The sequence below is a fragment of the Coenobita brevimanus genome, chromosome 98, assembly GCF_032717465.1.
Source record: "Coenobita brevimanus isolate Jiangsu-jjx chromosome 98, ASM3271746v2, whole genome shotgun sequence".
Lineage (NCBI taxonomy): Eukaryota > Metazoa > Arthropoda > Malacostraca > Decapoda > Coenobitidae > Coenobita > Coenobita brevimanus.
The window spans coordinates 15,538,723-15,564,469 of NC_137051.1; the positions used below are offsets into that span (position 1 = coordinate 15,538,723).

General features: G+C 44.1%; 1 protein-coding gene across 1 annotated transcript in view; it reads right to left on the reverse strand.

Annotated features, from left to right (window-relative positions):
* LOC145414199 (DNA-directed DNA/RNA polymerase mu-like) overlaps positions 1-21,377 on the reverse strand; it is a 35,781-nt gene extending 14,404 nt beyond the window's left edge. Inside the window, exons 1-3 of the mRNA XM_080283775.1 lie at positions 21,129-21,377; positions 10,543-10,662; positions 2,530-2,702 (exon numbers count right to left, since the gene is read on the reverse strand). Of these exons, the coding sequence (XP_080139901.1) occupies positions 2,530-2,702; positions 10,543-10,662; positions 21,129-21,373 (538 nt within the window). The 5' untranslated portion in view covers positions 21,374-21,377. The remainder of the gene's footprint in view (positions 1-2,529; positions 2,703-10,542; positions 10,663-21,128) is intronic.
* Positions 21,378-25,747: the final 4,370 nt, after the last annotated feature.

The following is a 25,747-nucleotide window of genomic DNA, read 5'->3' on the forward strand; positions in this document are numbered from 1 at the left end:
TGAGTGAGGCTGGTCACTCTCATCTTAAATGTCGGGACCAACTGCCTAGCCCTGGGCTCCTACGCTCCTCATGGGGCAATGTAGGATTGGATGATGGATGGATGGATGGATAGGGTTTATTGCTCATGTGATGCCACTCAGGGATGAGTGAGACTGGTCACTCTCATCTTAAATTTCAAGATCAACTTGCCTAGCTCTGGGTTCCTCCACTCCTCATGGAGCAACACTGGATTTGATGATGAATAAATGAATAAAATATCCCATTTCCCTCAGCAGTTTTCATTTTCTTATGATCTTTCCCTGCACAATTACATTCACCTCTTCCTAAATTTGTTTTACAGACCATTGTGCCAAGTAGTATTTGTGTAAAAAAAAAAAAAAAAAAAAAAAAAAAAAAAAAAGGGATCATCCAGGATAAACGTAAGGAAAAGTGGTGAGAAACAATTTTTGGGCAAAGGGTTTAATTACAACTGTAGCAAAAGATCACGCATTTCAGAAAGATGCTCAAATGTAAACCAGAATTAATATGTGCAAGCAATGAAAGTCTATCTAACTATCTATAGCCAGATGCCATAATCCTGTCAGGGGTGACCATTTGACTCTGAGTTGGTTGTTTTATGGGAAGGAGTACTAACCTCCACCAACCCACTTCCTGATAGGGAGGAAACATATATGGCTTGGTTATATGGTTACCTTCCAGCACTGAAATGGTTTCCTGGCTTACAGGAAAGCATTAGGCTTGTCATTCAATGTAAAGCTGCCTGAGAAGGAAAGAAGAAGGGACTAAATTGGTCAGTCTAATTCAACTCCTTTAATCATGCAATTCCTAGATTATTGACAAGGTGGATTCACAGGTTTAACTTCAACTTCCCTCCTCTTGCAGATTCCCCTCATGCTTCCTATTCCTGCAATGCTACATTACTCCATCCAACTTTGCCTTTTTATCACTATCATATCATAAATTATCCAAGTTAAATGACTGCATGTCATCTCTTTTAACTTTTTGGATGCTGGAGATTACTTGTCACTGAATACTGTTCTGTACATTCAGTTACAGTAAAAAAACAATCATTGCTTTTCAAAGACTTAAAAGTACACAAGCACCATAAGACTAAGCACACACTCTCATCTTCTGACCATCCTGTCTAGGATGAGTTAACCAATATTCTCAGTCCCTCATGTACACAAGTATGGTGGTCATCTCTGGACAGTCATCTCTAGACTCTTTTTCCCAACCTACAATCTCAAGTTTTCCAGATCCAGTACATTCAATCATCCTTAATAACTACAGCCTGGCTTTTTTGTACATTCTCATGAGGGGGACAAAACTCTGCATCCTTAGCCTTCAGCTCCTTCTACTGTGCACTATTATTATACAATATCCACTCACTTGATGTAGTGCTGCTCTCGGATAAATGCCCTCTCCTCTCTTCCTTCTCTCTTTCCTTCTCCTTCTGTCTTTCTTTCCTTCATTCGTTCCTCCTCCTTCCATCTACGAGTGACTCTACACTAAGTGACAAGCCAAACGGCTTGCTGTACACCAGGAAACCATTCACTATGTTAGGTGGCAACCATATAACCATATTATGGCACCTGGTGGTTTAGTGGATAATTAAGGCGTCCCAACTGGATTGAGCCTGTGCAGGTTTATATCCAAGATGGGTTGGGTTTACTGTTCACATAATGCCACTCAGGGTTGAGTGAGGCTGGTCACTTTCATCTTAAATGTCAAGACCAACTTGCCTAGCCCTGGGCTCCTACTCTCCTCATGGGGAAACACAGGATTAGATGATGATGACGATGATAATGATATAAAAAATTACACTATCAGAGATCTCTCAATTTATCTAATATGCTAGTACTGTTGGTGGTAGGTGGTGGCAACCTGGCAGCAGATAGTGACAACTATCATCCATTCACTTTACATATGTAGAGTTGCCAACTTCTTCCACCACCTTTACCCTTCCCATCTTTTCTGTAACTTTTATTACCCTTCTTTCCATTTCAGGCAACTCTACACTAAATGACTTGCCTAATGATTTCCTGTGACCCAGGAACTAATGCTGGATAGTAGCTATATAACCAAGTAATAGGGTGATGTGGAGCCTGTTGAGGCTCCTGTGATCTGGTGGAGAGGCAAATGTGGCATCCATCCAGAAACAAAACCTCTATATTCTTCCTCACACCTTGCCATGTTGCCTGCTCCAATGGAACATCAGTTAAATGCACAGGACAGCTTGCCTACTGTTGATGGGTTTCCTCAGCCAGACAGACTGGGGTTGCTCAACAAAAACTAGTACAGTACAGTCTTTACAAAAAAAATTTCTAGAAACTAATAAATGTCATGTCAATAACACTGCAGTACACAGTTACAGGGATAATACTTAAAAGTATAATGCCATCAATAAAAATAAAGTATGTACACAGTAAAGCTACTACACTTAGTAATATGGGTATCTACAGACTGATAGATATATTCCAGTGCATGATGTAAACACACAGAAAGACACTGTGTTTCACACATCTCACCTAAGGAAGTCTGATGAATATGGGAATGGTAATTTTTCATGAGGCTTGGTGAAGTGTCCACAAGTGTAGTGGAAGTAGTTCTCAGTGGTGAAAGTTGGGCCGCTTTCACCCGTGCTCTCCACACCTCATATCCAGGTACTAAGTATGTGGAGGTGGGTATCAGACTTTTTGCTCTGAAAATATATACAGTAATGTACTGTTCTAGATCATACTATACACTAATAACTTGACTTCTTTCCCTCCTCTCTGCCACTCAGTTGGCTCTGTGGTAGTTAAATTGTTTTCTCCTCTAACAAAGCTGGACTCTTTATTCAACTTCTACCTCTACTCTGGATGATTCAAGTGTTGCACAGTACTGTTCCTCCATCTCCTCCCCCTTTAACTCTCTCATGGCTGACATTAAATGCCGTCAAAAAATAAATCCTCTACCCTGACTAGTTCAGCGCTAGTAAGACATACAGTCGTGATGAGGTTCTCTCCTGTGTTGCTCTGAAGAACTGTACTTCTGTGCTGACACCCCACCTATGCATACTCTTTTGCCTTTGTTTTGTCAACCTAAACTGTTCCTTCTTGTCAGAAAGTAGTTATCATTTAGCAAATCCTCCTCCCAGAAAAAGGGGGGGAGGGGGAGAGTGACTATTTATCCTCCTTACAGAGATTGTGAAGAATCTTCCATCTCATAAAATCTTTTGTTGTCACCTACATGAGTTTTCTCAGCGATGCTTCAACACTAACCTACTGAGAGAAAGAGGGGGGAGGAGGAAGGCAAGTCTCCCGAGAACTGAAGTAGCCCCTCACTAAATCTCGAGGACTAATTATTAGTTTCTCCTCTACCATTATCACTACCACTCTCTTTACCTATTAAAAAAAAAAAAAAAATTACTAACATAAACTCTTTGAACAGTACAAAGAACATCATCTTGAGTACCATAGTTTGTCCAACACACCAAGAAATTACCCAACAGCCACAATACTGCTTTAAAAATAGACAAAAACACACCCTGCATTTTTTTTTTTTTTTTGTACCATGTGGGGGCATTCACCATCCACTCATTTGATGTCATGCTGCTCTTGGGTATCTGCACTTTCCTCTCCTTTATCCTTCTTTTCTTCCATCCTCATCTGTCTTTCTTTCCTTCATTCTTTCCTTGTCCTTCTTCCTACGGGTGACTTTACACTCCCTCTTCTGTCTTTCTTTCCTTCATTCATTCCTCTTCCTTTTGCCTGTGGGTGACTCTACACTCAGTGACAAGCCAAATGGTTTCCTGTACACCAGGAAACCATTTACTACAGTGGGTGGTAACCATGTAACAAAATTTTAGTGCCTAGTGGTTTAGTGGGTAATTATGGTGCTCCAATCGGATTGAGCTGGTGAAGGTTTATATCCAAGGGGTGTTGGGGTTTACTGCTCACGTATTGCCACTCAGGGAAGAGTGAGGCTGGTAACTCTAATCTTAAATGTAAGGACCAACTAGCCTAGCCCCAGGCTCCTACACTCCTCATCGGGCAGCGTAGGATTAGATGATGAATGAATGAATGAATAAATGAATGGATACCAGTAATTAGAATAACGTTGATATAAAGGTTATGCCTATTAATACAGTTACCGGTACTGTTTATGACCTGACAGTTTAACACTTACACAAAACAGAAACTTGGCAAAGTGAGTTGGCGATCTAAGGGCAAAGCACTTTCGCTAAGTTTAGCATGTTTTCACACTGAAGCTAAATTTCATATTAAGGGCCCAAAGTGCATTTTTTTTTTTTTTTTTACTGAATTTCAGATAAGGATTATATAACGCTACTTGGTGTTAGAAAGTATATTTTGCAATTAAAAGTGCTAATTCAGTCATTCCTGTGCCGATTCAATAACTGACTGCTGTTTCAGTAATTTGTTGCACTCCTTGGCACCTTTAATTTTCTCTTAAAACACCCAGACATGAGAGAGAGAAAGAATGTGACCAGGCAAAAGACAGACAAGGAAAGAAACCAAATTAATGCACAGACACAAAGAAAAATGTACTTTGAAGGCTCAAGCAGAAACAGAATATGAATACGGCGAACGCTCACAAAACGCTTGATCCTATAGCGCGATGCTCGCATAATATGGGAGGCAAAATTTGATGTCCAAAAACAGTCATAACAAGAAAAATGGTAAACATTATGCAGGCCGAGGAACCTTCCCATTTTTTTTTACAACATACTACATGGCGACGACAGACATAACATGGCCAAAGGCCCAAAATTATGGTTTAAACAGTCATAATGTGGCAAACCAAAGTCAAAACATGGTAGGAACAGACACAACGCAGCCAGTGGCAGTCATGGTGCTCAACCTATATCATATTGCTATCGCGTGTGTGTGCAGGGCGTCATCAAGATCCATCAGAGCATTCCTGCCCCAGCTGAGCCTACCCTCTCCCTTTGCTCTGGCTGCACATGTGCTCTGTGTGATCTTTGCTCCTTTTTCAGTCACGGAACCCCACTCCACCTCCCCCCAGCAAGCCCACAACCTCTTCCATTCAAAGTGAGGAATCCTCCAGTGTTTGTATGTAATGAAATCTGTAGTTGGTAGATAAATGTCCTGGAAAAAAAAAAAAAAATGAAAATTACCCCAAGCTGGCTTAGGTACCATGAAACCCTTAACGTGTAAACATATGGCCTTCTAATGCAGAACTCTCATAACATGGGACCTTCCAGGTACAATACAGTAGTCCCTCCAATAACCGATGTAACAGAGCCAAAGGCATGTCCAGAAATTAGGTTTGTCTGGAAATTGGAAAAATGCCTTCTGGACAGGTACTTATGGACCCTAACCCAGCCTAATTCAGAAAACCACCTATATAGCTCCCTACTGGATATGCATAGCACCTATTTATGACCCTATTGACACAAATAAGGGACACAAAGCATGAAATAAATGAAAAGGAACCAAAGAATGAGGTATTAGAAGTGAGTATGGAAAATATTTAGCATGGTACAGGGTACTGTACTTATAACACGTCCGTGGCCATTACGAAGATTAACCTGCCTCCTCTAAGGCTATGGCAGTGGTGCATATGCTCTTGAAGCATGTACAGTAATCCAGTGTTGTGCTGCACTTAATCCTTTGCACTGTGAATTATAACTGTTTAACACTGCACACTCTGTTCTTCCTTGCGCCATGCCACTTGCAACACACCAGTTTGCACTCTGTACTTAATCCATTGCACTCTGAATTCTAATTTCTTAACACTGCACAACACTGTAAATTCCCATGTGGTCTAGTGGCAAGGTATTAAAGTTTATTATTGTTTATTCACAAAAACAAGCACGTGCAGCAGCCACTGCGACGAGCATCTAGTCACGATGGTAGTTAGATAAGTGGGAACTGGGGAGGGGAGGAAGCAGGAAGCCCCTCTACTAAGCATGAAAACACAGCTGTTCGGCACTGCGCGCCAAGTTCAAAGTACGGTTGAAAAAAAAAATGTTGATTTTTTTTTTTTTTCATTACGTTTTTTGGCCATTTTTGAGTTCCGAAGGCCCGGGCCCAAAATGTCTGGGAATTGGGGTGTCTGGTTATTACGGGGATTACTGTACTCCCACAACATGTGAGCACTCAATGAACTGAATACAGTACAATCAATAGTTCAACACACACACACACACACACACACACACACGAGCAGCCGGAGAGAGAGGACGTCCCAGGCATCGCTCCTAACCTTGAGTAGTTTCAGGAATTTTGTCTGTCCTGTCTCCTAGGGTCTTTCTTTAAATTTAAAATAATGAAAGTTAGTAGACTACCAAAACTGTAAAGATTTGTTGGCAATAGTATACATGAATGTTTGTGGCTTATTCGGTAACAGCTGTTTAGGTACTTTACCGGTACGTTAAACATGGCCGAAAATGTAAACGATGAGGGAATGGAATTTCAAGGATTTGATGCTAATACTAATGTCATGGACCTGGTGAAAACATTAATTATGAGGATTAGTGAACTCGAAAAAAAAGTAGAGAATCTAGTGATAAAGGATGTGTCAGGAAATACGGAAACCACCATACAGAGTCTATTCCAGTCCAACGAAACAGCCAATGAAGAGATTAGGAATTTGAAGAGGGAAAATGTTGAACTGAGGAGGAAACTTGAAGAGAGTACTAATAAAACAGAGAAGGTGAGTAATGTATTAGAAGAACACAAGGCAAAGTGGGCACACGTAGAAGAAGAACAGAAAGAAGTGGTCAGCTTAAGAGAGATCATCCAGGAAGAAAGGGAAATGAACAAGAAAGAAATGGAAGAAAATGTAGTGAAAATACTGAAGAAAAAAGAGAAAATAGTGAGAGAAACTGTAGAAAGGAACAGATGTGTGGTAGTATTTGGAAACAGGGAAGAGGAAGAAAAGGTTAGGTTCGCAAGACTCGAGAGAGACACGAACATGGTGAGAGGAATAATAGGCAAGATTGACCCCGAAGGAGACAAGTGGGTAAAAGAAATTAAGGAAGTAAGGAGGATAGGGCCTTATAAGAAAGGGGAAACAAGACCAATGAGAGTCAAGTTTACATCAGAAAGTGTAATAAATGAGATACTTAAAGTGACCTGGAAATTAAGCAAAGAGGCGGGGATGGAAAATATTATAATAAGAAAAGATCTGAATGAAGAAGAAAGAGAAGTTTTAAAATCATTAAAGGAAGAAGTAAAGGAAAAAAATGATAAGAGGACAGAGGAAGAACGTAATACTTTTTTTTGGAGAGTATTGGATATGAAAGTAAGGAAATGGTATTTAAGGAAATAGAAGTGAAGGAAACTAGGGGGGATGGTTGTGAAAGATCAGAAGTTGAGGAAGTGGTACGGACAGAGAGTAGGAGAGAAGAGGGTATTAATAATGTCAAAAATAATTTGAAGGTGATATATACAGTACTAATGTTGATGGTTTCATATCGACAAGGATCGAAATTAATGATTTCTTGAGAGAACATGAACCTGATGTCATGTGCTTTGTAGAGACCAAATTAAGAGAAGATATTGATGTTCATTTGGGAGATGGTAAATACAAACTGTGGAGAAAAGACAGAAAAGAAAAAAAGGGAGGAGGAGTGATGATAGCAGTGAAGAACAACATAAATGTAGATACTGTGGAAATGGGAGAAGGCAGGGCTGAAGTGATATATATGAAATTAGAAACTGGAGAGAATGTTAAGAGAGATATGGCGGTAGTGTATGTTCCCCCAAAGACGAGAGCATGGAAGGATGACAAATACCATGAGATGTTGTCAGATATGGCTAGCTACTTGCAAAAAATAATTGAGAAAAGCAATAATATAATTTTGGTGGGTGACTTTAATTGTAAAGAGGTGAACTGGGAGGAATGGTACTCGGGAGGCGGCGAGGATTCGTGGGGTACTATGTTATTAAATATAATAATGAATAATGTGATGACGCAGTGGGTCAAGGAAGAGACACGGTTTCGAGGTGAGGACACACCAGCAAGGTTAGATTTAATGTTCACCAAAGAACCCAATGTAATAGAATCATTGGAATATCTCTGTCCTTTGGGAAAAAGTGATCACGTGGTCACTGAGTTCCAGATGTTAATAGGAAACGTCGAGCCAAGAGACGAGCTTCATAGACAGGGAAGATATAACTTTGGCAAAGCAAATTTTACAGGATTGAGAAACTTTTTTGAAAATGCGGATTGGAGAAAATTCAGAGAAACAAGAGAGATACAGAGGAAGTGGGATATCTTTCTAGACCTCTATAATTTGGGAGTGGAAAAATTTGTACCAAGAGTAAGGGGGAAAAGAAAACAGGAAAAAGGAGTGGTTTAATAGAAGGTGTATGATAGCCAAAAAAGAGAGAGATAAGGCGTGGAACAATTGGAGAAAGAGAGGTAACGACAGAACAAAGGAAAAATATAAAAGAAAAAGAAACGAATACACAAGAATACATAAGGAAGAAGAAAGGAATTTTGAAAAAGGTATAATTGACAAATGCAAGGATGAACCCAAACTGTTTTATAGATCTGTTAATGGCAAACTGAAACAAAAGGAAGGAATCACCAAGCTGAAAGTAGATGGAGAGGTCTTTAAGGATGCGGCAATGCAAGCAGAAATAATGAACAAACGTTTCCAGTCAGTTTTCACTAAAGAAAAGGAGCTTGTGGAAGGGGAGGGAGTGATTAGAAATGTTCCGGTGATGAAAGATATAAAAGTGGAGGTGCAGGAAGTGTATAAATTACTGGAAACTCAAGATGTAAGGAAAGCCCCAGGACCTGATGGAATTTCTAATTGGGTACTGAAGGAATGCAGAGAACAACTGGCGGATAAAATACACAGCTTAATTGTATGCTCACTGGAAGAGGGGAAAGTGCCAAAAGAATGGAAGAGGGCAAATGTGGTACCAATTTACAAGGGAGGAAACAGGGAAGAACCCCTGAATTATAGACCAGTGTCTCTAACCAGCATGGTCGCAAAATTGTGTGAGAGAATCCTGAAAGACAGATGGATAAAATATCTGGAAGAGATGAATATTTTGGCTGAATGTCAGTTTGGATTCAGAAGTGGAAGGTCATGTGTTTCAAACTTGTTGAGCTTTTACTCAAGAGTAATTGATGTGGTACAGGAGAGAGATGGTTGGGTGGATTGTGTGTACTTAGACTTAGAGAAGGCCTTTGACAAGGTACCTCATAAGAGACTAATGTGGAAACTAGAATATATAGGAGGACTAAAGGGGAAACTTCTGGAATGGATGAGAGACTTTTTGAGAGACAGACAAATGAGGACAGTAATAAAGGAAAAGATGTCTGGATGGAGGGAAGTAACAAGTGGAGTCCCTCAAGGCTCAGTGTTGGCGCCAGTAATGTTCCTGATTTACGTAAATGATATGATAGATGGAGTGAACAGTTATGCGAGTCTGTTTGCTGATGATGTAAAGATCTTGAGGAAGATAGAGGTTGAGGAGGATTGTAAAATACTGCAGGAGGATTTGGATAGGATACACAATTGGAGCCGGACGTGGGAAATGAAATTTAATGTAAAGAAATGTAAAATATTGGAAATGGGTAAAAGTACCAGGAGACCATCACTGAATTATTTTTTGGGTAATGAATTAATCACAAAAAGGAGAGAAGAGAAAGATTTGGGAGTGCTGGTCCAAGATAGTTTGTCACCAGAAAAGCACATTAACAAGATAGTTGGAGAGACTTATAAGCTCTTGACTAACATAAGAGTAGCATTTCATTATATGGATGAGGAAATGATGAAAAAATTGATAGTGGCCATGATCCGCCCCAGGTTAGAATATGCAGCAGTAGTGTGGTCCCCACACAAAAAGAAAGATATAAACAAGATTGAGAGAATACAAAGAACAGCAACCAAGATGGTCCCCAGTCTGACAGACCTGTCATACAGAGAGAGGCTGGAAAAACTGGATTTGCCTTCGTTAGAGGAAAGGAGAAAGAGGGGAGACATGATTGCGGTGTTCAGGACCATGGTGGGAGTAGATAAAATTGACAAAGAAGATCTGTTTGTATGGGATAAGAGAGCAACAAGAGGACATGGAATGAAATTGAAAAAGTCAAGCTGCTTGAAGGATATCAAGAAATATAGCTTTCCTTACAGAAGTATAGACTTATGGAATAGCCTGGACAAAGAGATCGTCCAGTCTAAAAACTTAAACGAGTTTAAAGTTAAATTCGACTTATTGAGAAACAGCGACGGAAACCCACGAGCATAGTACATTCCGTGTATATCACAATTAGGTATATTCTTAAATATTTGGAACGACTTAGACAAAGAGGTGGTGCATGAGAAAAACATTCATGTGTGTAAAGGTAGACTTGATAAATGTGGATATGGAGACAGGACAACACGAGCATTGCTCAATTCCTGTATACTACAAATAGGTAAATACAAATAGGTAAATACACACACACACACACACACACACAGTCAGAACTTTCTCTCTTTTTCCTCTGGGACATCATGCCCCCCTAGGGGTGTGTGCCCCCCACAATGAGAACCACTGCTCTAAACTAACCTGACAGAGGCATAAAGCCAGTGCGACGTAACCACTGAGGTGAGGGGGTAGGCAGGAAGGGTGGGGTGGAGACGGCATAACTGATCCAAATCCTCAAGATCCGTTACAACATGGCTCACCCTGAAAAAATGGAAAACATACCACAAACCATTGCAAATTTTAAAAAATGTTACAGGCTACAGGATATCCATGGTTACTATTAGTGTAAAGGGTACTACCATCAAAATAATGTGTAGATAAAAGGTCTGTAACTCATCACATTCCCAGTTATGCTGGGAACTCAGCCATGGGCACAAAGCCACAAGCATCCCACTTATATATATATATATTATATATATATATATATATCATCATCATCATCATCCAATCCTAAGTTGCCCCATGAGGAGCGTAGAAACCTGGGGCTAGGCAGTTGGTCCTGACATTTAAGATGAGAGTAACCAACCTCACTCATCCCTGAGTGGCATTACATGAGCAATAAACCCCAACCACCCCTTGGATATAAACCTTCACCGGCTCAATCCGACTGGAGCACAATAATTACCCACTTAACCAAAAGGCACCAAAATTTGGTTATATGGTTACTACCCAGCGTAGTAAATAATTTCCTGGTGTACAGAAAACCATTTGGCTTGTCACAGTGTAGAGTCACCCATAGGTAGAAGGAAGAGGAAAGAATGAAGGAATAAAAGACAGAAGAGGGAGTGTAAAGTCACCCGCAGGCAGAATATATATATATATATATATATATATATAAACATAGTCTCGGCAGATAAAGATGAAACAGTGGCATATATTACAATGGAAAAAGTGGGTAAACTCAACATGCCATTCTAACCCTTGGGTATCATGGATCGTGAAATCACACCATCTGGCAAATCCTGAGTGTTGTCACATGCTTTACATCTGTTCCTAGCTCAGTTTGGCATGAAACTGGAGAGTGGCACCATGATACCCCATGTCCCAAGTTGCCCTTGCCCTGCTGAAGGACGACCACCATTTTCTTGCCTTCACAGACTATCCTTCGCCTCAGCATGGTTGGCAAGACTACTTCCAAGGAGGAGAGAGCTCACATAATGGCTCTAACAGAAGAAAATGTCATCATTACTGAGATCTGTAGGCAAGTTGGCAGTTCCAAGTTCACTGTGTTGTGCATCCTTTCTGCCAGTCACCATTTGCCTCCCAGTGTTGTTCCTCCACCAAAACCTCAAAAAGGATGGCCCAGAGTAACTTCCCTAAAGACCGACACACTCCTCAAAAAAGCAGTATTCAAGAACCCTTTCATTTCTTCCACTGAAATGAAGAGGTTGTACCCAAAACTGCTAGGACATGTGGCACTTTGTACCATCCATGAACGGCTCCAGAGGCACCTCAACCTTCCCTGCCGGCATGCTGCCCAGAAACCAATCCTAACTCAACAGATGAAGCACAAGAGGGTGATGTTTGCAATGAAATATCTCCACTGGAGTGAGGAGCAATGGATGAAAGTACGTTTTAGTGATGAGAGCATCAAGGGGAAGTTAGCAGCTATCCCTACCACAGCCCACTCTGCCACGTCTTCAAGCTGCAATAACAGAGATCTGTGGGACTTTAGAGGACAATTACCTGGAGAACCTTGCTAGGAGTATGCCTCAAAGTCTGAGGGAGGTACTCAAACTCAGAGGAGACATCACCAGCCAGTAAACTTTCAAATAAATTGTTTTTCAGTCATTTGTTGTTGTTGTTTTGGCTTGGTTTCATCTTTATCTGCAGACACTGTATATATATATATATATATATATATATATATATATATCATCATCGTCATCATCATCATCAGCCATTACAAGTCCACTACTGGACAAGGGCCTCCCACAACCTTCTCCACGAATTCCTTGCCTGAGCCAATCTTTGCCACTTTTTCCCTGCAAATTTCTCTATCTCATCCCTCCACCTCCTGTCTGACCTTTCTCTGATATGCTTACAATCTCTTGGTGTCCAGTCAGTCAACCTCTTGCTCCATTGATTATCCTTTATTCTTGCTACATGGCCTGCCCACCTCCATTTCTGTTCTTTCATAACTTCTATAATATCTTTGACTTTAGTCTGCTCTCTCACCCAAGTTGATCTTTTCCTGTCTCTTAAAGATATTCCCAACATTGACCTTCCCATTGCTCTCTGAGAACGAATTAATTTATTTTCCATCGATTTTGTCACTTTCCAAGTCTCACAACCATCCGTCATAGCTGGAACTATACATTCATTATATACTTTTTGTTTCATACAAACTGGCATGCTACTTTTAATAAAGTCCCTATGTTTACCGAAAGCCTTCCATCCAATTGTAATGCGTCTTTTTATTTCGCTATCATTATCTTTCGTTAATTTTTGTATTTGTCCCTGGTAATTGTATTCCTCGACTTCTTCAAGAATTTCTCCTTTTATTCTTATGACGCTCTTTGGTGCTTGAGGATTACACATTACTTTAGTTTTACTCTGGTTCACATTAAGCCCTACTTTCAGACTTTCTCTGTTCAGGTCATTCAACATTTCTTGCAATGTCTCTGCTGTTTCTGAGATTAGGAAAATGTCATCTGCAAATCTTAAATGGTTTAGCTTCTCTCCATGTAAGTTCACTCCTTTGTTTTCCCAGTCTAGCCTTCTGAAAATACTTTCTGGCCATGCTGTGAGTAACTCTGGTGAAATTGTATCTCTCTGATGCATGCCCTTCTCAATCTTAATTTTCTCAGAGTCCTTATGTAATTTAACTGTAGCAGTTCCCTCTTCATATATATTTTCGTGCAGTTTTACAATGTTCTCATCCACTCCTTGCTCTTGCAATGAATTTATAATAGCTATGTGCTCCAGTGAGTTGAAAGCCTTTTCGTAATCTTCAAAACTTAAGCACAGTGGTTTATTATATTCTGTAGCTTTCTCAATTAGTGATTCATTGTACGTGGATGATCAGTAGTCGAGTACTCACTTCGGAATTCTGCCTGTTCACGAGGTTGGTTTTCCTCCAAATTTGTAGGTATTCTGTTTGTAAGGACTTTAGTGAAGAGTTTGTAAATGGCTGATAGCAAGCTAATGGGTCGATAGTTAATAAGGTCTTTTGAGTCACCTTTTTCGTAACGTAAAATAACCATCGCATTACACAATGTTTTGGGAATTTTATTCTTTTTTATCTATCTATCTATCTATCTATAGCCCGACGCCCTAATCCCGCAAAGGGTGGCCGCAGACAAAACGCCTCCAAGTCACTCTGTCACCCACCATTTGACTACCCTCCCCCCAACTCACCCCCCCCTCCCTCATATACTTCTCAACTCCATCCCTCCACCTCATCCTCGGTCTACCCCTCCCTCTCTCTCCCTCCACCTCACCTACATACACCCTCTTAGTCAGTCTTTCATTCTCCATTCTCTCCACATGTCCAAACCACCTCAGTGTATTTCTCCTAATCTTCTCAACCACATCCACATCTACCTCACAATGTTCCTTCACTTCTTCATTCGTCAACCTGTCCCTCCACGTCACTCCACATGCTCCTCTCAAGTAACTCATTTCCACTGCTCTCACTCTTGACTTGTTCCCCTCTTGCAAGGTCCACGCCTCGCTTCCATATGTCAGGGTAGGGATCACAATATTGTATTGTATTGTTCTTTTTTATACATTGAGTAAATAACTGAGCAAGCCTATTTTATACTTCTGCTCCTGCATCCAACAGTAAATCTGCCAATATATATATATAGATATATATATATATATATATATATATATATACCATATCTATGTCTATCTATCTATCTATCTATATATATAAATTCTATAAATATATATATATAAATTTTATATATATATATATATATATATATATATATATATATATACAGTATATATAAGTAATCCCTCCAATATCCGACGTAATAGAGCCATAGGCAGGTCCGGATAGTGATCCTGTCCGGATATTGGGCCCCAGCTTCTGGACTTGTACTATTGGACCCTAACTCAGAAAAACACCTATACAACTCCCTCTGGACATACATAGCACCTATTTAAGACCTGAATCACACCAATAAGGGACATAAAAGACTGAAATAAATGCAAAAGAAGCATAAAAATGAGGATTTTGAGGTAGGTTCATACAATATTCAACATTCTGGGTAGCCTGCTTACAAGTCCCTGGCTCCTGGACTGGTAGTTATGGGCCCTAACCTAGCCTAACTCAGAAAAACACCTCCCTACTGCACATGCATAGCACCTAAGACACAGCATATTCACACCAATAAGGGACATAAAAGAGTGAAATGAGGTATTTGAGGTAAGTATAGTATGGAAAATACAGTAGAGTACAGTATGAAACATTCTGCCTACTTACAGCAAGTCCATGGCCATCTCGATGAATAACTGCCTCCTCTCAGACTCTGACAGTAAGAAGGATTTCCTAAAGCACTTGCAGTACACTGTTCCTGAAGTCTTGCACTGAACTTGGTCATTCGCACTCAGAAGTCCATTCTCTTCACAGTGCGCACTCTTGTCTAACTTATGCTCCATTGTAACTTAATAAGTGTTGCACTCTGCACTTTAAGTCTTTCCACTCCTATAACCATTTTCTAAAACAAAAACACACAAGTTTATTTACGTTAAATTTAGTTCAAAAAATGTTTGTCTTTTCACTCACAACTGTAAATCCTTAACACAATGCACTGTTTTTTTCACTGCACTACACTGTAAATTCCCGTGTGGTCTAGTGGAGCAGTTCTTGGCGTCTAATCACTGTCAGAGTCTGAGAGTAGCACAGGGAGGTGACCTAGGGGTGCGTCACTGGGTCGTGGTGATGGCGTACCCACTGCAGAAGACTTTGAAGACAGACGCAACCTCACGTCGAGCGGTGACTCCACCGTGGCTGATGTGCTGGGCTGTGGCTCAGAGCATGAGGGCCTGTCTTGGGGAGGCAACGGAGTGGAGCCAGGGCTGGGCACAGCGGGGGTCACGGGCCTGAAAAAACTGTCAATGGTTGATTGACGCAAGGAATGATGATTCTGACGATTTATGATGCGCTGCCTGAAAGCACGCACTTCCTCCACAAGTCCCAAGGGCCCCATCTCCCTGTCGCAGTCCGGGTGTTCCAGGTAGCCCAGAACAAACTCTAGGTGTTCCCGGAGTGCGCTCAACTTGGGGATGGCTGGAATTGTGTCATGCTGAGAGGAGTCCACATCATCGTCGCCGTCCTCGTCAGAATCTTCAAGCTGGGTATTGACACCTGCAACTGAAGATACGATCGCGATATCAGACAGGGTCTGATACCCAGGATTGCCCTCGTCGTCATCCAACCACTCACGCACGTTGTCCACATCAACATCGTCGCCATGCGTACGTAGACGTGCATGGAAGTCATCCAAGCCAAAACCTAGGAAATCGTACTCCACATCCGTTCTGTGAAGCAGACGAGACCAACCATTTTCTAGAGTCTTGACAGGGATTTCCTTCCATGCACTGGCCTAGTTGTATATTGCTGACTTGATGTTGTAGCGGCGAAGGTTTTCCAAAGTCCGCTGGCCTCGAGTGTCCCGTCCCTCCCTGTGCTCGTCCTCGTCCTCAAGAACAACCATCACCTCGTCCAGGAACTTCCGGCAGTATAGTCGCTTCGTTGCCACGATCACTCCTTGGTCCATTGGTTGGATGAGAGCAGTCGTATTAGGTGGCAGAAACATGCACCTAATGCGGCCATTCTCAGCCACCAAGTCCTTGTCGCACGGGTGGGCAGTTGCATTGTAGAGGAGAAGGAGGGCCTTTACCTGGTCGCATGGGATTCCAAGTTTCTCCGTCTGGTAATGTATGACCTCCTTGACGAAATGGCGGTGGAACCAGTCTTTGAAGATCTGGGCTGTGAACCATGCCTTCAAAGAATGGTACCAGACGACAGGAAGGACATCCATCACCCCACAAAGACACCGAGGCTGCTTTGCGCAGCCAACAATAATGGGCTTAAGCCGGTGCATGCCATTAGCATTGGCACAACACAAAGCAGATATCCGTTCCTTGGAGAGCTTGCAGCCAGCTACACGCTTCTCCGTCTCCTCGGCTAGAGTGTTCGTTGGCAAAGAGCAATAGAATAAACCAGTTTCGTCAGTGTTGTAGACTTGACCAAGAGTAAGGCCCTCCCTGTCGATCAAGCCCTTCACCTTGTGCCAAAACTCGTCAACTCCATCCTCGTTAGCGTCCAAAAGCTTCGCCATGAGCCTTACGGTTGGTAAGGCCATGCCGTAACTTAAACGCGAAGAGCCAACCCTCAGATGCCTTGAAGTTTAGGGCATCGTGAAGCCTTGCGAACTTCTCAGCAGCAGCCTTCAGCTCCGTACCACGTACTATCACACCAGCAGCACGTTGCTGTCGATACCACATCAACGTGAAGCGGTCGACTTCAGCAAACTTGGGAGTAAACATCACCTTCCTCTCCACGTTGTGTTTTCTTCTCGACGAGAAGTCAGCCGCGTACTGCATGAGTTTGTCTCGGGATCTCTTAATATCAAACAAAGTAGATTGGGCCAGGTTAAACTCATGGAGGATGTGTGAAGAAGACCACCCCGCATCTACTTTCTCCAATATCTCCCGCTTCTTCTCCAGAGTCAACACCATTCTCTTCCTCTTCTCAGGCAGCCGGGCCATCATCACACACACAAAGGAGAGGCACGAGAGCAGCAGGAGTGCCTGCGGCAGGTAAGGCACCACCACAAAAGCGAGCACGTGGGCAGCCATGACGACGAGCGTTCACTTACGACGAGAGACAGGCGGAAAGTGGGGAGGATGAAGGGGCGCTCTAGCGGACGTCGGAGGAATGACGCACCATAACAAAGCTGTCCCATGCCCCGCGGGCCAAGTTCAAATTACGGGAGGGAAAAAATCGGACTTTTTCCGAATTTTTTGCGGTTTTCAGACCATTTGGGGAATATTGGATCCTGGGACGATTATGTCCGGTTAGTGGGGATGTTTAGATATAAGAGGGATTACTTTTATATATATATATATATATATATATATATATATATATATGAAGCCTCTGTGGTACAGTGGTAGAGTGTGCGTTTCGTACAGGGGTGAACCAGGGTTCACGCCCCGTCAGGGTAATAAACTTTGGGAGTGTTCACCCGGCCACGTACTGCATTGGCGGACACAAGGGGTGCTGTGGTTGAACCAGTGTCGCTTACTATAAAGTATGCTTGCACCAAGTCGGCTTGCGCGGGGCGATTACACTTGGTTCACAGACTGCACACACATCCAAAGCCACTCCAACACAACAATTACACTTACAAGCACTTCTCACCCTACATACAATCTCTACCAGACAGCCTAAGCCACTTGGTAGAGATCCATTGGCTGTATCGTCCCGATTTCGGTCGGGATAGGCCGGTCCTGCGGTGGATACTCAAACGGCTGATGATGATGATGATGATGATTGATATATATATATATATATATATATATATATATATACACACACAGTAGGTACCCACAGTATGTGAGTATATGGGAGGCAGAGGACGTCGCGTACTAGGAATTTGCATACTCTGAATACAATACATATACTTATGGGAAAAATTACATATGGGCAGCACCCCCCTTCATGGGCAACCCATGAGACTCCTTTCAGACCTAAGTATTGTACTGTACAGGAAAACTATCTAAGACATATTGCTTAAGATAAAGTACACCAAGAAGATTATGGCTTTACTAAATCAACAAGGATATGGCTTAACTAAACTAACAAGAATGTGGCTGCTCACCTTAACCCAAGAGGACAACAGGCTTAATGGAGGTAAGAAGGGGATCCCAGGCAGGGTAAGGCACCTAGTGTGGGTTTCAGGAGAATTCGCCATCGAGTCAATCACCATCACAACAATAACAAGACAATTCACCGTCATTAATGAAGACAGCTATGGGTGACACTAGAATACATATCCAAAGGCAACTACAGCGAGGAAGAAACAAGTTAATTATTGTCTGACGGCGAACTGACTTGGTGAATTTTCTCGGAACCCTAGTGTGCACCTGCACCACCTGCCACACCAGTGGTGTACCTGAGCGGGGGGCAGGGGGCTGTTTGAAACTGCCCCTCGGGCCCCCAATTGAGGGGGACCCCCAAAAGTCCTAAAAATTTATAAGCTAATTTATATATATATATATATATATATATATATATATATATACCGTACTGTATATATTTATCATCCCGACAATCCCAGCTAAGATATTAGATAAGTTTTGAGAATGAGGGGGGCTAGGTTCTTTGCAGGGGCCCCCCTCCAGGAAGGGGGGCCCAGCAAAGAACCTAGCTCCCCGGGCCCCCAAATCTCTAGGTACGCCCCTGCGCCACACCACTCTCGTCACCAGCACTTTCGACACTTTCACTGCCTAATGCACTCACTTCGTCCATAAACCCTTCAAAGCGAAGTCATCACTTCCTCCACTCACAACTGACAGCGTTCGATGTTCTTGAATCCTTCCTTGAATTTATCTAGGGCACACAGTACCCAGCTGAGCTCCATCATCGACAAGTCTCCACTCTCCATCACTAGTGGTTGGCGCTTCTTGGGGTGACAATGTCACGTGCTTCGGGTAAACCCCGGATTTGGGCCACTTCGCTGCCGTCTCGCCTACAACGAGTTCAATTCGCATACCGGTACTATTAAAAAATATACTAAAATTCAGAAAAAAATAGGTCCTCACGTACAATGAAGACAGCGTACTCTGAACTCGTGTACTGTGGGTACCAACTATATAAATAGATAGATAATATATATATATATATATATATATATATATATATATATATATATATACACACCTGTATATATAGTACAGTACTGTATACATACGAATATACCAGTACATATATAGGACACATACCGTATACTGTATATATAAATATCTATCTATCTATATATATATATATATATATAGATAAATATTTATATATACAGTATATGGTATATGTCCTATATATGTACTGGCCTGCCTGGCCACCACCAACATGGCCATGGCTTGTCTCCTCATGGCCTGCCTGGCCACCACCAATATGGCCATGGCTTCCCTTCTCATGGCCTGCCTGGCCACCACCAACATGGCCGTGGCTTGTCTCCTCATGGCGTGCCTGGCAACCACCAAAGTGGCCGTGGCTTCCCTCCTCATGGCCATGGCTTGTCTCCTCATGGCCTGCCTGGCCACCACCAACATGGCCATGGCTTGCCTCCCCAAGTTGGCCACACGCTAGAACAACAACAGCCGCCGCCACCTCCGGGTCACACCACTGACTTTGTTACATATTTCAGAGGCTTGATTGATGCATCTTTCCTGTCACTACTTAATGCTTTTCTTTCCGTTACAAGTGGCTTTACATTGAGTGACAAGCCAAATGGTTTCCTGTAAGCCAAGAAACCATTTACAACGCTGGGTGGTAACCATATAACCAAACCATACGTGCTCCCTACGTGTCAAGTGGGTTGGTGGAGGGTTAGTGCCCCTCCCTGTAAAACAAATAACTCAGAGTCAAATGACCACCCCGTACGGGATTATGGCGTCTGGCAATAAAAAAAATAAATAAATAAAATAAATATATATATATATATATATATATATATCTATTTTCCTATATATATCTATCTATATATATATATATATATATATATATATATGAGCCTCTGTGGTACAGTGGTAAAGTGTGCGTTTTTGTACACTGAAGAACGAGGGTTCGCGCCCCGCCAGGGTAATAAACTTTGGGAGCGTTCTTCTGGCCACAGACTGCTTGGCAGACATCAGGGGTGCTGTGGTTGAACCAGTGTCGCATACTATATAGTATGCTTGCACCCAGTCGGCTTGCGCTGGCCGATTACACTTGGTTCACAGACTGCATGCACATCCAAAGCCACTACAACACTACAATTAACTTACAAGCACTTCTCACCCTACATACAATCTCTATCAGACAGCCTAAGCCACTTGGTAGAGATACATTGGCTGTATCATCCCCACTTCTGTATGGCTAGGCCGGTCCTGCAGTGGACACTCAAACGGCCAATGAGAGGATATATATATATATATATATATATATATATATATATATATATATATGGCACGACATTCACCCGCTACTGAGCGACAGCCAAACCTAAGCCACTACGTGACTACCCCTACAAAATTTGCTCCCCCAACTCAAACTAGGATTAAAAAGTACGGTAAGTCTTAGTTAGAATTGTTCAGGGGAATAATATAATGAAAATCGGTAATGCTGGTTATTTCTAAAGTTATACCAACAAAACTTACCCATGACTGATCAAAACTTGATACAGCCTTATGAAATTAAAATGTTATGCAAGGTTTAGTATATCCTGTTACTCCATTATATGGACAAAATTTTACTACCATCAGACGTTCTATGTTATTAACAGTTTTCAAACTACAGGTGTTAGTTAGGATGGGGACAGGACGACGTGGAGGCGATTTGTTTGTGGCCACCCCAAACAGGATTGAGGCGTCTGGCAATAGAGATAAAAACAAAAAAAATGTAAGACAAATGGTTTGTGCTACATATTACCTACCATCGGTCTCACCTTTCTGAGAGCTGATTTTCACATATAAAACCATTATTCCTTGCAAAGTTCTGAATAAGGCCAAATCGCTTTTCTTGAATACCTTCTTTGACCAACAGGATTGTGGCCAGTATGCGAGTCTTGTGAACAATCTCATCTTTGCCCTGGCCATTGACAGCAGCTGAGTTAGTTGCCCTATTAATACTCTGATCACTTGCCGTATATGACACACTGTCTGTTCTGGCTTTTTTAGGTGTTTGAGCCATAAGTCAAATTATCATGCAAACATCCACCACCTGCTCACAAGTTCGCAACCTGACCACAACGTTGTCTGGAGAACTCGGCCAAATGCTCTCTAGAAATTTCCCTTTTTTGCCATGAAATTTCCCTAGATTCTGCTATTAAGTATTTTAAGCTCGCTGAATTGTTGACAGCTACATATCTGGCAAAATATGTAGTTATAAAGTATTTTATGCGTCTTAATCATACAAACGGACAGTCTGACAATCCGAGTCCTCGGTTCTGTAGATTTAATGTTTCATCCTCTTGACATGGTTCGAGAGAATCTTAAATGTTGCTAGGTAGGTCGATTTCTCGTCCTAAAAACACTATACTGAGCGGAGTTCTCTTTAACACTACAAGAAGAACAGGGCATAAAAACTCGGCAGACCACCTTACACATATATTGCCTTAATTACAATCCTTTACAATATACAACAATAATATACAGGTACAGGTAAATATGAGCACTGTCAGGTTTGTCTCGGGCCGCTGGGGCCTGTGCTAGTTACAGGTGGCGCCTGGGCGTGGGAGGTAACTCGTCACGCGTGCCCTCCTGTAGAGGGCACGGAACTACTGCCAGGGGTTATGTCGTCCAGATGGGGCTGTTGGTTGGCGTACAGGGAGACCCTTTCATGGTAAGGCCTCGACGTGGGAGGTGGCCCTCTGGACTGGGGCCGAACAGGGCCACAAAGAATGCCTGCCTTCGCCTAATCCTGACGGAGGGTCGTCTGCGGGTGGGGCAGCTGGGGCTCGGGAGACCCCTCCCCGGGGTCCTGGGGATGTCCCTGGGGGACTGAGGGTTGCAGTCTCCACAGAGTTGGACCACCGTCAGGAACTGCCTGTGGTGTCCTTTCCTTGTGCGTCCGTCAGCGGGGACGTTGTCCAGGGGCGGCCTGTAGGGCGTGGATCCCCGGGGTCGGGATAGGTCCTCGCCAGCACTCCTCGAACTGCAATTCCTCTGGGGGGCAGCACCTTTGAGAAGAGAGAGACGTCCCACTCGGCCTCCGAATGGGTGGTGGGCTGAGCCAGGGACTTCCTCCGAAGAGGTAGTCTCAGGGACTGTGGATGAAAGGTGTTCAGTGGCCGTCCCTTCCCCGGTGCGTACAGTGCCGTCACCGCGGTGTTATTCCTTAAGGAGAAGGCAGACGAAGGACGTACAGTGGCCGTCACCACGGTTCTGACTCTGCCTGGCTTACCAGCTGACATGCGTACAGTGGTCACTGTTATTAAAATACCCACCGCCGCCGGACCGGCCACCCCCCACCCTACCACCGAGCCGCCGCCTCACCACAACCCCAGGAGGACACCAAGGAAGGCCGGATCATCGAGAGGCCTACCCGGAGCAAGAAGGGCGCCAGTGCTCCCCTGTTCTGAGCCCCTCTTTCACCCAATCAGTCTGACGGAAGCTACGCCGGGAAAAGACATGACCCTGCGGACGGGGCAGCTTTCAACAGGTTTGGGATGGGACTGAGCCAGATTCAGTCCCAGACAACACCGCGGTAATGGCCACTGTACGTGCTGGGGAGGGAACGGCCACTGTACGCCCCTCAGTTGTTTCCCCCTGTAGCACAGCCACAACGGCCACTGTAGCCTACGTGTGGGGGAAGGAGCGGCCACTGTATGCCCTTCAGCTACAGCCACATCTGGAGACAGCCTCGGAGTGTTAGCTATTGAGCGCACTCTGACTGGCAAAGGAAAGAGGAGCGGAACCGCGATAACGGCCACTGTACGTGTCGGGGAGGGAGCGGCCACTGTACTATGCCTCTCATCCACTACCTCCTCCTCCTATGGGAGTAACACCGCGGTAACGGCCACTGTATGTGCCGGGGAAGAAGCGGCCACTGTATGCCCTTCAGTTACTTCCCGTTGGGCAGGCAGACCCGCGGTAAAGGCCACTGTACGTGCCGGGGAGGGAGCGGCCACTGTACGCCCCTCATCTGCCTCTTCCTCCTTCGGGAGCAGCACCACCACAACGGCCACTGTACATGTGGGGGAAGGAGCGGCCACTGTACGCCCTTCAGCTGTGGACCTTAGGAATTGCGGAACCGCCACAAGGGCCACTGTACTTGTGGGGGAAGGAGCGGCCACTGTACGCCCTTCATCTGCGATTCCTGGGGTCCTCCTGGAGAAGGAGGTCCCTTGCGCGGCCGGCCTTTCACCTCTCGGCTGCATGGGACGCCCTTTGCTTACTCCCTCCAGGGGTGGTTCCCTGGAGGTGCTGCCGGAGTGGCGGCCGCAGTATCCAGGCTCCCAGGCCGGACCGGAAGGCCCCAGAGCCCGGCCGCTTGGGCTCCACTCCCCCACGGCCCTGCGCCCTGAGTAAGAGGCGACAGGCCCGCCTCCTGCAGCTGTTTAGCCCCAGCCCCGAGGGCCGCCCTTCAGGTCGAGGCCCCCAGATCGGAGGGCCTCCCTGCACCCCACTGACAAGGCTCCAGCATAAGGGCCTCCCAGGTCGAGGCCCCCAGACGGGAGAGCCTCCCTGCACCCCCCTGACGAAGAAGGCCCGGGCAGTGACACCCCTGTGGGCGGTGCACTGTCTCCTACTGGAGGGCTCCCCAGTAGAGCCCCCTCCCACGCCTGGGCGCCTCCTCTGTTAAGCCCAGGAAACAAGGGCAAGTAGTGATTTCAACGCATCTCGTGTGTCTTAAAAACCACGGAGACGGGAGTGAACAGTGACAGTGAAAGAGTGAGGCCAGAATAATATAAGTGACACACAGTGAGACGAATATCCAGGCAGAACAGAAAAGACTAGTGAACACGGGCACAGAGACATACAGAAGCAGTGGGTCAAAACCAGGAGTGCACTAAGAAAAACCAAAAACCTGTGAACCGTGTCCCCGCGACTAAGTGACTATTCCGAGTGTCGCGACTCGCACCCTGACAAGTTATAGTAACATTCACTCTCTCGACCCCTGGCCCTTTTTACTCCTAGTGCATCTTATTTAGACTATTAAATTAGTTCTGCCTATAGCCATAATACGGGTATTGTGTATTTATAACTCACCATCGATGTATAACTGAAAATCCCCACTCTCTGCCTGTGCTGTGTGTGTACACATTATATTGAGAAGCTAACTCTGTAAACCTGTCTAAATCATATCCCGTAACTCTTTGTTTCTATATTGTAACAGTGTATTGAGCTAAGACAATATATGTGTTAAGGTGTACTGCTTAGTTTTTATGCCCTGTTCCTTTGTGGGTGCTTTATTTCCGGTCCGGAAAGAGGACCCAGCTCAGTCGCGGGTGTTTTTAGGACGAGGAGTCGGACTAAAAACATCCCGCATAACAGTTATGCTAGGTGTTAAGGGGCGGTTTCCCGTCCCTAGAGTGCCTATAGAATGCAGCTGGGTTCTCTTTCTAGACCGGAGCTTAGACAAACAAGAGAGGGCCAGGGCAAAAAAAACACAGGGCAACAACCTTACACGTATATTGACAAATTCATCTTCTGTGGAACAGATAGATAATCTTAAACAATCTCATAGGCAAAAATCAATACATAGGCTAGCATTATAATGGGTAGAGTATCGCACATGATACTAAATGTACAGGAGTTTAAGTCTGGTTCAGGAGGGCAAAGGCACTATTACACTGTCCGTGGTGAGTACGCACTGTCGTGAGGCGTTCACCGTTCTGACACTAAGTTTATAGGCTGAAAACATGGGGGGGGGGAAGGTGTTTCTGACTCTGCACAAGGGAAGAGAGTAATTAATAGCACTAGGTCACAGGCGCCGTTACAGGGGGCGAGCGGGGTGTCACTGTTTGTAATATTCACTGCCTGTACTTTTGTACTTATAACCTTACTTTCTTGGTCTCACTGTACACTTGTAGCTTGATTTCTTTGGGGCGCCTGTTCTTTTACGCTCACTGGTCTTGGTCTTCTCTGGGCCTCACTGTACACTGATATCACAGTAAACTCACCCCCGTGCCTTAAGTGTAGGCCTCACTGTTCACTGTAAATTCACTGTCTTTAGGTCCAGTTTGTTTCACTGGGGGAAGGGGAGGTCCAGGGCTTACAACTCTCGGCCTGGGGTAGGCTGAGGCCCTTTGAGAGTCCCTTCGTCCCGTGGCCACGGGACCACTCTCAGGGGCTTCATCTCTCGGCTGGGGCTTGGACTGTGTGTGATGATGGGCCCTTCACTGTCAGGGCTGGGGACTGAGGTCTGGCCCTCGGGACTGGGGCCAAACAGACAGTGGAGGTGCTCACTCAGGCGTCTGGTGGAGGACGGGCATCACCTTCGTCAGGGTGGGGAGTGGGCCGGCTCAGGGGTCTGGGGGACGTCCTCGGAGGGGCGCCGGCTATGGTCTTCTGCTTGAGGCGCCGCCATTAGGGCTGGGCTATGGCGTCATTCCCTGCCAGA